The sequence below is a fragment of the Balaenoptera ricei genome, chromosome X (genome assembly GCF_028023285.1).
Source record: "Balaenoptera ricei isolate mBalRic1 chromosome X, mBalRic1.hap2, whole genome shotgun sequence".
In the NCBI taxonomy this organism is placed as follows: domain Eukaryota; kingdom Metazoa; phylum Chordata; class Mammalia; order Artiodactyla; family Balaenopteridae; genus Balaenoptera; species Balaenoptera ricei.
The window spans coordinates 119,890,448-119,905,157 of NC_082660.1; the positions used below are offsets into that span (position 1 = coordinate 119,890,448).

At 42.6% G+C, this 14,710-nt stretch overlaps 1 protein-coding gene across 1 annotated transcript; it reads left to right on the forward strand.

Annotated features, from left to right (window-relative positions):
* Positions 1 to 11,340: 11,340 nt before the first annotated feature.
* LOC132356998 (small integral membrane protein 10-like protein 2A) lies at positions 11,341 to 13,236 on the forward strand. Its single transcript, XM_059910309.1, has one exon. It carries the CDS (start codon positions 11,559 to 11,561, stop codon positions 11,790 to 11,792), a length of 234 nt encoding a protein of 77 aa, XP_059766292.1. The 5' UTR covers positions 11,341 to 11,558; the 3' UTR covers positions 11,793 to 13,236.
* The last annotated feature ends 1,474 nt before the right edge of the window (positions 13,237 to 14,710 follow it).

Genomic DNA, 14,710 nt, shown 5'->3' on the forward strand with positions numbered 1-14,710 from the left:
CTCAAAGGAGCTCCTTCCATTCAGGGCATTGACACAAGTAGAAAGGTGCTACTGGGACAAACTCCTGCTGTTTACCACCTGTGTGTGGGGGGGGGAGGGGTGCAGCATTTGCTGTGAGTGCCTTTATCCTCTGAGGTCCAAAGTTTCTATGGTATAGATGACGTCAGAATTCCTCCAAATCAACAGCCCTGACTGCAGTGTTACCACACTTGTGCTCAATGGGCAGAATTCAAGGCTGTTCTCATAAATCTGGTCAACCCTTCCCTTGATGAAACTTGTTATACTTTTACTGACTCTGGGGCTGTTGCCAATGGCCTGGCCATTGGATCTGTCAGTTGAAAGACTGCAGACTACCCCCTCTTTTGGGGGTCGTAAGCTGTGGAAACACAAACTGTGGGTGTTCATGGGACTGCCTGGGTCACTCACAGGGATGCCCACGGTAAAAGTCTGTTCTTTGAAGAGACCAACTAAATAAAATCAAGCTGCTGATCAAGCCTGCACTGCCAGAATGCCACCAGACATGGTAACACATCTGGCATCGGGGACTGGGCACAAACTAAAGGACTCTGCTTCTGCTGCAGAAACCACTACTATGTGCCAGACTTGTGACTCTTGCCAACAGGTGGCCTGTTTGTCTTGCAACAATGGCGGCCCCAAGGCATGGGGCATTGACCCTGCTCCCTCCTGACAGATTGTCTACCTCAGACCTTTGACTGTCCGCCTCAGTGCTACCGATGGTCTCAGCACTTTTGATACTTTTTAAGTTGATGTGTTGCTGTTTCAGTCTGATCAGCTGACTCCAACCACACCATATGGCTTCTGTGAGTCTTACCTGTGTCATGTTTTCAGTTCTCCAGCCCATCTGCAGCATGACAAATGGTGCATCCTTTTTTTTTTTCTCTCAAATGTTACCGAGTAATGGGCCAATAGTCAAAGTATTTGATGAACATTCCACACACCCTACCATCCATTAGTATCTGATATTGTTAAGCATTGGAACGACTTCTGACTCTACTTCCGCTTGGTCCACACACCTTGATGGGGCAATCTGGTCACTGAATGCAGCTATCCCCAGAAAGAGATCTCTTGACTGCCTCCTGTGCAATGACCAGGATGAAAGGTCTGGATACAAGCAAGGGGTGATTGGAGAAAAGGTGAAGTTATAGGTATTGGGATGGGACACGCCGATCATGTGGCAGAGGAGGGAAATTACCAATCTCCAGCACTTTGGGAGAGAACACCTTAGACCTTGGGAGGTACAAGGATGGAGGGCAGTTAATGTTGTCTTTGTCTCCTGGATCTAGCTAGCATTGTCACTTGAGTCAGGCAGCAGCTGCTATGAATTCAGAAAAACTCACGTGGTTATGGCAGGTCTAGAACTATTTTGTTATTCCTGATGCCATCAGTGGCAGCGCCTGAAAGTGAACATGTATAAACACACGATCCTGTACAATGTTGTTTCAATCTAGCTCCAATTCATATGTTTCTCTTGACATCCAAGTGGCCTTGGGTTATGCCATGTATGAAGATTGAGGCTCCAAATACTTGGTGACACTGCCCGTGTGGCGTAAACAAACCAATGTAAAGGTGTCAACAAATCCTGAACTGTTCCCCTTCGGGTTATATGTTTGTATGTGGGAGAAAATGAGCCACGAACCCTCTCCATTGGGAATAGAGACTGCTTTTTGGACCATCTATTCCCCCTTATTATTATTGGCAATGATATCAAAGATCATCAGGATGTCTAAGCTCCCTTTTGTGGGCTGTTACGGATAATCGTCTGGACTGAGACTCTATTCTTACTGTCTAAAAGAAGACCTAGTGTTCCCCGCTAGGACTTATTCAGAGTTGGATGAGACCGGGACTCTGGGAGGGGTGGATGAGGTCACTGCTGCGAGGTGGTCTCATCCTGCAGCTTGGAGTTCTTTTGAAAATAGTTTATGAGACAAATTCAACAGATTTGATCCCAGACTGTCTGGGTCAGATTAGAGTGGCATACTCATGCAAAAATTCACATTTGGCCAAGAATGTGTTGGGCTGAAGGGTGGAATGTTGGGAGAGAGGACCACCATGGGCCACTAACGCCCTTGCACATTTTTCTGATGGGCATGCCAAGACTAGAAGACCCTGACTGCTCTTTACCTGGCCATTTCTTGGGATTGTGTTTTCATCACTGCAAACAGCCTTGAGGAATGAGGTGGCATCTTCCCCTAGACAGAGAGGGTTTGTTTCCACTTGTTATAAAAGCAATGAATCCCCCAAGCCCACTGTCCCTCTCCTGTAACGTAGCCCCCTGCGTGTCCCAACATCCATGACAGAGCCTTTGCATCACCTCCTCTAACTATGACTTTTTCCAGGAGTAATAAGGCCACCTGTCTCAAACCCAGGAGTCTTTTGCCAGTATCCACGAAACTGTAACAGGTTAACTTTTTATCTTCTAAGTATGGTAAAATCTCATATCCTATCAAATTCTTGACAGTACCTTGTCTTTTCATTTCCTTAACAGTGACTTTTAAAGAGCACACATTTTAAATTTTGATAAAGTCCAATTCATCCATTGTTTTATGGATTGTGCTTTTGTGTCATGCTTAATCACTCTCTGCCTAATCCCAGGTCACACAGATTTTTTTCCTGTGCTTTCTTCTAAAGTTTTTTATACTTTTATGTTTTACATTTAGATTTATCATCCAGTTTGGATTACTTTTTTAATAAAGTATTATTTTTAAGTCAAGATTCAATTTTTCTTTTTTTTTGCCTATTGATGTTCAATTGTTTCAACATATTTGTTGAAAGGTTGTCCTTTCTCCACTGAATTGCTTTTTCATCTTTGTAAAAGTCAGTTAGCCGTATGTGTGTAGGTCTATTTCTGGGCTCTCTTCTGTTCCATTGATATGTGTATTTATCTCTTCTTCAATACCACACTGTTTGATTACTGTAACATTATAGTGTAATAATTTAAAAAGTAAAATAGATAAAATGCAAGCATAAGACTTGATTCTCTTTATATTACAGAATGTGTTTCCTGCAATGTGGAACGGAGGGTAATTCATATCCTATACTTTATGGCATCATCCATCACATACTACACACAAACATATAAACTAGTGAGTTCCTTAAATATTAAATAGCTAGATAGTTGGGTTATAAATGCTTCATATTACGCAGAAAACTTTGGTGGATTATATAGACTTTTAAAGAGTCTTTTAGTAACATTTGGGAAAATTGGTTTGGGTGAGCTAAGAAACATTACTTTCCCCACTTAAATTAATAAAAGATAGGCTTCTGCTATCCAAAAATGCGGTATCCAACATATTTTCAGTAACAGATTAGATTTAAATAATGATGAGTGTCTATTCAATCTTTTTCCACACTTGAAGTTCTAAATAACAACGACAGCAACAATAAGATGTTCCATTTCCATACACCTTGTACAAAACAAATCACACTCAACTTCTCCCCAAAAGAGGATACCCAAAGTCTTACAAGTTACCACACCCAGCTCTAAATTTAGGATTGTTGACCCATGTTCATTCCTCTTTAAGTTCACCATAATCATGTAATAACCAAAACACACACACGCACACACACACACACAAATAAGGAAAAAAGAAAATATGAACAGCTACTTCCATTTTGTTTCTGAAACTAGTCACAAAGCCATAGTTGGTATTTGTAACTTCTTTCTTCCATTACTCATTCCATTTTCTCTTGCCCTCAGCCAGTTTCTCAGCTATCAAGTTCTCTTCGCCTGGCAGGCTGAGGTAAAGCTTCATTACTGAGAGGTTTGAGTCCTCAGTGGTCCTGCCTATGTGATGTTGCTGTAATCTTTCATTAACTTTGACCACTGAATATGGCAGTGTTAAGAGGAGCCCCAGAGTCTCAGACTTAATTCTCCCAGCCTGCATTGTGTAAGAGCAACCAAACATCCCCTTGATTATCAGGATCAATCACACCAATCAAACCCATATTCTGCCTGTTGGACCAGTGACGCATGTAGCTCAAATGGCTAGGTTGTGGTCTCAACAATCTATTCAATGGAATCATTGTCGTTTCTTCCAGTAGACTAATAATCAGACCTTGAAATCAGCAGAGGCCAAAATCAAGGGGACATGAAGAAAATACTTGCAAATGGATGCTGAATAGGCAATTCACCATTCTAGATGATGGAGGATAAGGTATGACCAGTGTGAATTCTGTTTAGCTCTTTCTTGCCTTTTGCTGTAAAATGAGTTCCTTAGAAGCAGTGTGTGTGGGCTATTATAATTGTGAGTATGCCCATGAAAGCGGTTCTGGCTGAAGTGTTGTAGTTAGGGAAGGCAAGTCCATACTCCCGTCCCTTCCATGATGGAAGGGGTCCAATGTAATCAACCTGCCACCAGATGGCTGGTTAGAGCCCCCTCCCACCCCAAGGAAATGGCGCGTGTTGGGAATTTGTTATTGGCCTCTGCTATTGGCAGGTCGGGGTTGGACATTCAACAGTTCTGATAGCTACATCAGCCTTGGTGAGGGGACATGCAGAGCGTCTGTCCCTGCAACAATGGCCACTTCGCACATGGGCCCCTGAGCAAGCTTCAGAGTGGGGCTGGCTGACATTCTTAGGTAAGTCATCTTGTTCACATGATTATTGGGAGCCTTCATCACAGTTGATGTTCTCTGTTGGGCATTTATATGGAACACAAATGTATTCATACTCTGTGGCCATTCCTAGAGGTCCAACCACATATGACTTCTCCCAAACCTTCTTGTCACCAGTACTACAATTCTTTTCTTTCCAAGTTCCTGAACATCAGACAGTATAGAGCCATACCTTAGGCAATTTCTCCTTCCAAGCAAAGTGAACAACCAGATATACCACTTGAAATTATGTTCTCAGGGAAGATTTTCCTTTTTCACTGTCTTTCTGGGCTACTCCTGTGTGGGGCTGGGATACCGCAGCAATATGCTTCCGGCTAATGCCCTTATGTCACGCAAAGCTGTGCTTCAATAGATTCCTGACTGAGTAAAGACATCCACCCTCACCAATGTGGGTGGGCATCAGCCAATCCCTTGAGGGCCCGAAAGGAACAAAAAGGCAAAGGGAGAATTATCTCTCTTCTTGAGCTGGGACATCCATCTTTTCCTGCCCTCAAACATTCAATGGAGCTGCTGGTCCCTAGCCTTCGGACTCCAGGATTTACACCAGCGCCCCTGGTTCTCAGGCCTTTGGATTTGGACTGAATTCTGCCACTGGCTTTCCTGGTTCTCCAGCTGACAGCAGACTGTGGAACTTCTCAGCCTCCATAACTGTGTGAGAAAATTCCTATAATAAGTCTTCTCTTATATAGATCTATATATATCCTATTGGTTCTGTTTCTCTGGAGAACCCTGACTAATACAACTGGATATAAAGAGGTCCCCTATATTAGTTTGGTAGGCCTGTCATAACAAAGTACCACAGACTGGGTGGCCTTAACAACAGAAATGTATTTCCTTACAGTTCTGGAGGCTAGAAGTCAGAGATCAGGGTATCAGCAGAGTTGGTTTCTTCTGAAGGCCTCTCCTCTGCCATCTTCTCAATGTGTCTTCACATGGTCTTCCCTCTGGGCCTATTTGTGTCCCGATCTCCTCTTCTTATAGGAACACCAGTCATGTTGGATTAGGGCCCACCTCAATGACCTTGTATAACCTCAGTTACCTGTTTAAAGGCCTTGTCTCCAAATACAGTCACATTCTGTGATACTGGGGGTTAGGACTTCAGCATATGAATTTGGGAGGGGCACAATTTAGTCTATAACGGTCCCCATGAAACCGTAAGTGTGGATTGGCAAAGGGAAGGCAATGTGGCAGCTGTAGGCACACTGGAAGTGTGAGCCACTGCTCATGTACCTTACTTGTGCCTTCAGAACCTGTTCAAGGCCAATCCATAGATATCATTTCCATTTCAAGAGCCCTCTGTATTCTTCACTAGCCAAACAGGTACATCAAACAGGGATGTGATAGGGTTCACTACCCTGGAATTTTAAAGTCTTGATGGTGGCCCTAATTTCTGTGAGTCCCCCATGCCTGCAATATTGGTTTTGGTTTACTATTTTGACAGTACAATATAATGGTTAAGAGCATGGACTCTGGAGCCCGCTTCTGGTTTAAGCTCCAGTTTACCAGTTATTAACTGGTGACCTTGGGCAAGCTACTTAAGCTTTCAATGCCTTAATTTCCTTTTCTGTAAAATGTGTACAATAATAGTACCTACTTTGAAACTAACACGATATTGTAAATCAACTATACTTCAATAAAAAAACAAATTATAAAAAAATAATACTACCTAAAAAACAAAACAAAACAAAAGATAGTACCTACTTTGTAGTGCTGTTTTGAGGAATAATGTGTTAATGTATGTAAAGTGCTTGGAAGAGTATCTGGCATGTAACAAGTGCTATATTCATGTTGGGTGTTACTGTTACAAAATTGGAAAGGAGGATAAGTTCCAGGTTTCCACCTGGCTCTTCCTAACAGAAAAATTCTTTCTCCACAGGTCAGGGAGCCAATTGGGGTGTTTTTCCAGTTGCTGGTTTTACCTGTTACAACTTTAAACCCAGGAACTGGGGACATTACCAGAGAGTGGGTTTGCATACCCTCCTGGCCCACCATGAGCTGGATTTAGGCCAGAACTCCACTTATCGCTTGACATTCATTAGCCCTCACTCTGACTGTGGGCAACAGTGGCGCCCTGAATCCCCAGGATGAGTGTTGCCTCAGAGCCATTGTCTAATAATCCCTGGAGAGTGTGGGGATTTTTATCTCTCCTCTGCACAGTTACCTTGGGAAACCGCTGTGGGTCCTTCGGGGGGTAACTAGGAAGATTTACAGTACATAATACCAGTGTTACCATAGCATCCTTCCTCAAGGCTCCCAGTCTCCCCTTCATCCTAGGGACCCTGGATATACAACCTGAGGGGCTATGACACTCTATCATGGTGACCCAACTTTCTGTTTGCCAGAATTCTTTTGGTTAAATGGGTCATGCTTCTCTTTCAGTCCTAGGGGCCCCATGATTCAAGTAATTACCACCAAAGATCAAATAATTCAAAACTTAGAGCCTTAAAACAACCACCATTTATTTAATGGACAATTGTTGGGGGTTGGCAACTTGGGCTGGGCTCAGCTGAACTATTCTTCTGCTTGTGTCAGCTGGACTCTCATGTGTCTGTCATCAACTGCTGCTAGCAGTCTTGGTGACACTACTTCTAGGGGTTGGTTGGCTACCATTTGGGGATACAGGGATAACTGGGTCATGTGTCTCATCATCCAGTCTGGTGGCAGCAGGTTTACAAGACTAGCAAGAGTGCAGGTCCCAATGCATAAGCACTTTTCTAGCTTTTGTCTGCACTATTTTTGCCAATGTCGCATTGACCAAAGCAAGTTAGAAGGTAGCTTCAAGAAAAATGAAACAGATCACCTCTTGACAGATCTGCAATGTCAAGGCAAAGTTATGGGTTCATGGAAAAGAAACATTTGTGGCGATTTTTACTCTGCCACAGGCACCCATCCTCCTCCCCCCATTCTGGAGCCCTAGCCCTTTGCAGGCAGAGCACTCAATTTCTTTAGAGAAACGCTGTTCATTTTCGTCCAGGAGATAAAATCCTCCACTCCTCCACTGGTGATGGAGGAGGGGAAGATGATGGTGGAAGTAGAGCCCAACTTATTCAGCCATTTTTCAAATAACTTTTAAAATAATCTTCTCCTTTTACCTCATCCTCCCATGTCCACTCTCCATACCTGGTCCTTCTTTCCCCAAAGTGGCTCTGCTTCTGCTGCAACCTTTGCCTGAGATTTATTTTTCAGTTTGAGCCAATCTGTATTCACTCCAGGAGTTTATCAGACACTTTGGGCCACTACCCTCACCCTTTCCACTAATTTTATGAATGAATTTACCTTGCATTTCTTTATAATTTTTTCTATTTGTTTTGGAGAGGTAAACACCTTTGTTCCATTCAGTGTCTTCTACTCAAAAGCCTCTCATTAAATTTAAATCTATTATCTCTGGACCAATATAGCAGTTAAAAACGTTATATTCCTCCCATACATACTAAGAGTGGGTGATTCAGACAGAAGAATCTAGGTATATACGCTCTATTGTGGGAAAGAAGAGCTAAAAGATCGTACAGTTTCCCAAAAACAACAACTGTGGCCTATTACAACTATTTTATATTCGTGATGTCTGGTGTGAGGGAGAAGGAAGCATTATTTCCTTTGTTTAATGCATTACCTGAGGCTGTTTTGTGTACTCTATGTCTCTCCTAAAGCTGGGGTTGAGATTTCATCATTTTCCGGCTGCTTGTGCTGTTCTGCCTGCCTTAGGCAAAAATTTTAATATAAAAAGAGCAAAGGGACCAGAGCCTGGGCAGCCTGAGGGGCAAGGAGACAGAGGGGAAGAGAGGGGAAAGTTGCTTAACTCTCCTCTTCCCTGCTGTTGCCACTGCCCCTGGGGTCTCTAGGACCCTTTAGTCTGCATATTAGTTGTAAGCCCTCCCTCTGCCTTTCAGCCATCCCGTCCACGGGGCCCTCCTTCCTTTTGATGCCACTGTAAATGACCAATGAACATAATATTCAGCCTCAACTGTAATCAAATATAAGCAAATTAAAATAATTAGAATAACTATTTGCTTTGCTTTTAGATTAGCGATAATAAAATAATACATCATAATAATATGGGTGAGGGTGTGGAGAAATGGACAGCCTCATACACTGCCTGAGGGAGTGGAAATTGGTACAACATTTTTTACACGGAAGTTGGAAATACTGATTAAAGTTAAGACTTCAAATCTTTTTTTAGCTTGTCCAAATGTTTACACACACACACACACACACACACACACACACACACACACACATATATATATATATTCAATTGAAGTACAGTTGATTTAGAATATTGTGTTAGTCTCAGGTGTACAACAAAGTGATCATATATATATATATATTCTTTTTCAGATTCTTTTCCATTGTAGGTTATTACAAGATACTGAATATAGTTCCCTGTGCTACACAGGTCATTTTTGTTTATCTCTTTTATATATAGTAATGTGTATATGTTAATCCCAAACTCCTAATTTATCCCTCCCCCTCCTTTCCCCTTTGGTAACCATAAATTTGTTTTCTATAAGATTGCAAACCTTTTGAAAGAGTAGTTCCTTACATACAAATGTGCAATGAAATCTACACATATGAATGATGTCTAACCTCGCTAGTAAACAAAATATGCAAATTAAAACGAGATAGCATTTTCACCCTATTAGAATATCCAAGACTTAAAAGAACGTCGATGCCCATTATTACGAAAGTTGAGGATGTTCATGGATACCTTAGTACAAGCTGTGTGGAAGACAGTTTGACAGTATGTATCAAAATCATTAAACAGGTGAAAACCTTTTGATCCAAGAATTCCACCTTTAGGAATGTATCCCAGGGAAATATCAGAGACATGTACAAAGATATGCATACAAGGATGTTGATCTCAACACTGTTTATGATTGTGAAAAATTTGAAACCATCCAAATATCCTTCAGTTAATTACTGGCCAACCATAACGAATAATACACTGTATTACTGATCATAAGGAATCAATATGGAGGGACTTCCTTGGTGGTGCAGTGGTTAAGACAATGCAGGGAGCCCAGGTTTGATCCCTGGTCAGGGAACTAGATCCCACATGCATGCCGCAACTAACAGTTCGCATGCCACAACTAAGGAACCCGCCGGTGCAACCAAATAAATAAAGAGAGGAATCAATATGGAAAGATAAGCAAGATATATCATTATTTTTAAAAACAACTGTCAGGGGCTTCCCTGGTGGCGCGGTGGTTGAGAGTCTGCCTGCTAATGCAGGGGACACGGGTTCGAGCCCTGGTCTGGGAGGATCCCACATGCCGCGGAGCAACTGGGCCCGTGAGCCACAATTACTGAGCCTGCGCGACTGGAGCCTGTGCTCCGCAGCAGGAGAGGCCGCGATGATGAGTGGCCCCCACTTGCCGCAACTAGAGAGAGCCCTCACACAGAGGCAAAGACCCAACACAGCCATAAAAAAATAAAAAAAAACAACTGTCAGGGCAGCGTGTTAGTACGGTTTCACTTTTGTTTTATGATTTGTGTGTGAAATATGTATATATGCCTTGCTTATTAAATATGTAAATAATTGATTAAAACATATACCAAGCTGTTAATAGTCTTTCTTTCGGGGGGTTGTGATCCTAGGAACTTTACTTTTCTCATAATATATACTTAAGTTTTAATGTTTTACAAGCAATGAGTAAAACAATAATAAAAATTAAGAAATTTAGAAAAGTTGCTCAGCTTCTCTGATAAATAAAAGCAAATTAGAAGAATAATGAGATGTAATTATTGTCTATGATGTTGAGGAAAAAAAATTCCAAGATTAACACTCAGTGTTGAATAGAGCCCTCATCTCTAAACTTCTTTGATCAACCCCATGTATTAGTAAAACTTTTTGACCTCAAACACTAAATATATATGCTTATGTGATTGTTTTTTATAAATGAAGATGGGATCATATTATTCATCCTTTACTGCCACTTGCAAATCCATGTGTACACTGATGCTCACTGCAACAATTTTGGCATAAGAAAAACTGGAAACATTCAGAACGTCCATCAACAGGGGACTTGTTAAACGAATTATTGAACATTATTAGTCAACATATGTATTGGTGTAATAATCCGTCGTCAAAGGGAGTGAGGTGGTTGTACATTATTGACATGGTAAGAGCACTGTATCAACACATCACATCTGGAAGTACATACAGGAAACGTAACCTCAGTTCACGGCGGGGGAGGGGTGGGGAATGGGAAGCTAAGCAGGGAATTTGCTTTCCATTGTTCTCATTGTGCTGCTGACAATCTCTAAAAACTTGTTTGTATAACTTTTCCCATTAGCAGAATACTACAGATGTAAAGCAAAAGCAAAAATAAGACGCTTGAATGAGTAAAACAGAATGTACACATCTTAAAGTTAAATTAGTGGTTTTGGTGTATTTGTACTAGCTCACAACTGAGGATTGAAAAAATTCCTAAAGGGATTTGAGGGAACAGGAAACGCGTTCACGCTTCGAAGCTGCTCAAGATCGTGCTTATGAAGGAACATTTCTAACGTTCTGAGCAAGTTTCGTTTTGCTTCCGTTGAAATTTAAAAATTAAAAAAAAAAAAAAGACCACCGGGGTCAGGAAGCTAGGTCTCCCGGGTAAACTGCACGCCCCTCCCCCTCCCCCCGGCTCCCCCCCTCCCCCCGGCTCCCCCCCCACCTTCCCCTCCTCGCCGTCCGGGGGCTCCTGATCCCTGGCGCCCAGCCCGACCCCGCCCCGCGCGGCCCCGAGGCAACTTAGCCCGGCGGCCCGGAGGGGCACCAGGGACCGCGGTGGCCCGAGCGCAGCCAGAGGAGGAGGAGGGCGCCCGCCGTGCAGCGCAGCTCGCATCTGCGGCCGCGCGGTCCACCTCCCGCGCCGATTCCCCCGCGTGCGTCCCTCTGTCCGCGGAGCCGGCGGGAGGCCCCGGGCTCTGGGCGCTGTATGGGAGGCCAAACCAGACCGATGGCGGCGGCGGCGGCGGCGGCCCTGTCGGGCCTGGCGGTGCGGCTGTCTCGCTCGGCCGCGGCCCGCGGCTCGTACGGCGCCTTCTGCAAGGGGCTCACGCGCACGCTGATCACCTTCTTCGACCTGGCCTGGCGGCTGCGCGTGAACTTCCCCTACTTCTACGTCGTGGCTTCAGTGATTCTCAACGTGCGCCTGCAGGTACATATTTAGAGCAACTAACTCTGTGGCATTGGGGGGTGCCCAGCAGGATGGCTGACCTCCACCCACCGCCCTAGAGCAAAGCGACCAGCTCGCCTCGCGCACACAGACTTGCCGGCCTGTCTTGCCATTGCCCCATCTTTTCATATAAATGCGCGGCTAGAAGTCATTTGCGGAAAGCCTGCAATATAATCAAAAAAGCCTAAGATATAATGAAAAGTTGAATCTCAAGGAAATAGCTAATTCAAAGAACAGAACTTAAAAATCTGAAAATCCTCAGAAATATCTGAGAAGTTCTTGCATCCATAAAACAAAAGACAGCACCGAAGGTAGGGAAATGACAATAAGCACAGGATGCCCTAAGGGGGAAAAAAGGAAAAGTTACTAACAACTTAAAAAAAGATAAACTGTACAAGAATGGTCCAAATAGGAGGCAAATCCTCCAAATTAGAAAAAGAAGTGAATAGACTTCCAACTGAATGGAATCGATTCCAGGCAACAGAAATTTATCGCATGATCGGGAAGGCATACATTTCTTCATCCCAAAAGAAACGACAACGGCAAACAGAACCTACTGGGAAAAACAAACATTTCAAACTGTACAAGGAGAGCATGCTTCACATATGAAGCAACCTCAGACGTGGCCTGTTTTTCAAGCGTTGCCTGGAGTGTGAGAAAGGGAATCTGAACGCTGGCACGTGGATCAACACTCAATCCAATCATAGCGTTCAACTTTGCTACTCAGTGAACAGTGTTTAAATAATCATTACAATGGAAATATTAGTTATGCTTTTTCATTTTTAGAGTAAATCTCTAGGCACAGCAGGGGAGACTTAATTATAGTTATAGAACAGAGTGGGAATGTTAACCAACTTTGACAAGTACAGGCAACAAGTTGGCAGGTAGAGAGGAGGAAATGGAACAGTGGTGTTATTCTCCTAAACTAGGAAGTCCAGATACTGTTTCTAGTTGAAAGAGTAAGACAGATTTAGGGGTTAGATTTTTAAAGTGAACAAGGTAACAAACAGAAGAGTTAAAAATAGTGATACAACCATATGGAGGGGGGGAGGAAAACCAAGGGGACAGCAGGAAGTCAGCAGAAAATGCCTCAGGTCATCAAGTTAAGAAATAGTAAGAAAAGCATATTATTAGGAAAAATGGAGTTAACCTCTAAACAGACATGTAAAAGTTTTTGCCTCTGGGTTGGGAAAGCAAAAGTTGAGAAGGGTGGGTGGGAATTTACTGCTTTTCATTATATGTCCTTTTGTACTGGTTGATTTTTCTAAATCCTTTATATGCATGTATTACTTTGATTAAAAGTTAAAACTTATTACACATGAATTTACTGCAATTAGAAGGAAATCTGGGGGAAGTGGGGGTACATGAGTTCAGGTAGATTCTGCCTTCCTATCTTTCTGCAATAGTGGATGCATATCCTAAAATGTTCCTGAATGACTGCATGAAATATGATTTCCTTGCTTTCCAAGCAAACCATAAGACCATAAAGAAATGCCTCATGAAATGGCCAGTAATCTTCAGGTAGCCCAGAGCTTCCTTACTGTATGTAACTTTTCACGAGCTAACGTCTGCAATGTCACAGTTAAAGTAAAAACAAAAAGTGTGATTTAATTTTTCAAAACTGAAAAATTTAAAAACTGGAAAATTGGACAAGTACCCCATGATGTTTAGACAAGGTTCTTACACTTTAATATTGATCATAATGGCAAGACAGGGGAAATAAGCTAAATGTACAACGGGAGTTTGGCTAAATAGAAATAGTCCGTCTAAGTAATGGGATACTATGTAGCTATTAAAAATAAGGAATTATATTTTATCCATGTGTAATAGATGTGAAGTCACCTCACCAATGGCTCAAGTGATTGAGCCAGAGGGAAATATATATATATTATATAATATACATTTATATACTCCACCTAGTTATAGAGAAATAATAATACTTGCAAACACTATTGCACACTAACCATAAGCCATGCAATGTCCTAAGCACTTTATATACATCATTGCATTTAATCCTCACAACAACTCAGAGATAAGTGACTGTCATTACCCCCAATGTTCAGGAGAGGAGACAAACACGGAAAAGGATAGTGGCAGAGTGATGAAATACTGCCAACAATATTATTCTTCCTACTAATGTGAGACATTCATTGCTATGATTCGTTTCTTTCTTTGCATTTTTAAATTGAAGTATAATTGACTCACAACGTTTTATTAGTTTCAGGTGTACAACATAGTGATTCAGTATTTTTATACGTTACCAAAGGATCACCCCTGTTATGGTTAGTTGTTAATTGTATTTTTATTATTTGAATTGTGAGGCCTCCTTTTTAAAACTTTAGTGTAAAAGTCACTATCCAAGTGGGTGGCATGGATGCCGGAACTTTGGGAACACAGGGCTAGGCACTCCATTCCTGCACCCTCGGGTTAGCACTCCCAAGTACAAGTACGTGTACCACTGCACACGAATGGAAGATCAGATGGAACTCATAGTCACGCAGGATTTGAATTCTAACCAAAGAAATTAGTTTTTTGGTTTTTGGTTTTTGGCTTTTTTTGCTGCACCTCGAGGCATGCTGGATCTTAGTTCCCCGACCAGGGAACGTACCCATGCCCCCTGCAGTGGAAGTGTGGAGTCTTAACCACTGGACCACCAGGGAAGTCCCTCTTTCTTTCTTTCTTTCTTTATTTTTCAAGTTTTATTTATTTATTTATTTTTTATTTTTGGCTGCACTGGGTCTTCGTTGCTGTGCAACGGCTTTTCTCTAGTTGCGGCGAGCGGGGGCTACTCTTCGTTGCAGTGCGCAGGCTTCTCATTGCAGTGGCTTCTCTTGTTGCGGAGCACGGGCTCTAGGCACGTGGGCTTCAGTAGTTGTGGCTCGCGGGCTTAGTTGCTCTGCGGCATGTGGGAT

What these genes read in the sequence shown, in the direction of transcription:
- LOC132356998 (XM_059910309.1), top strand. Translation starts at nt 11,559, where the DNA reads ATGGGAGGCCAAACCAGACCGATGGCGGCGGCGGCGGCGGCGGCCCTG.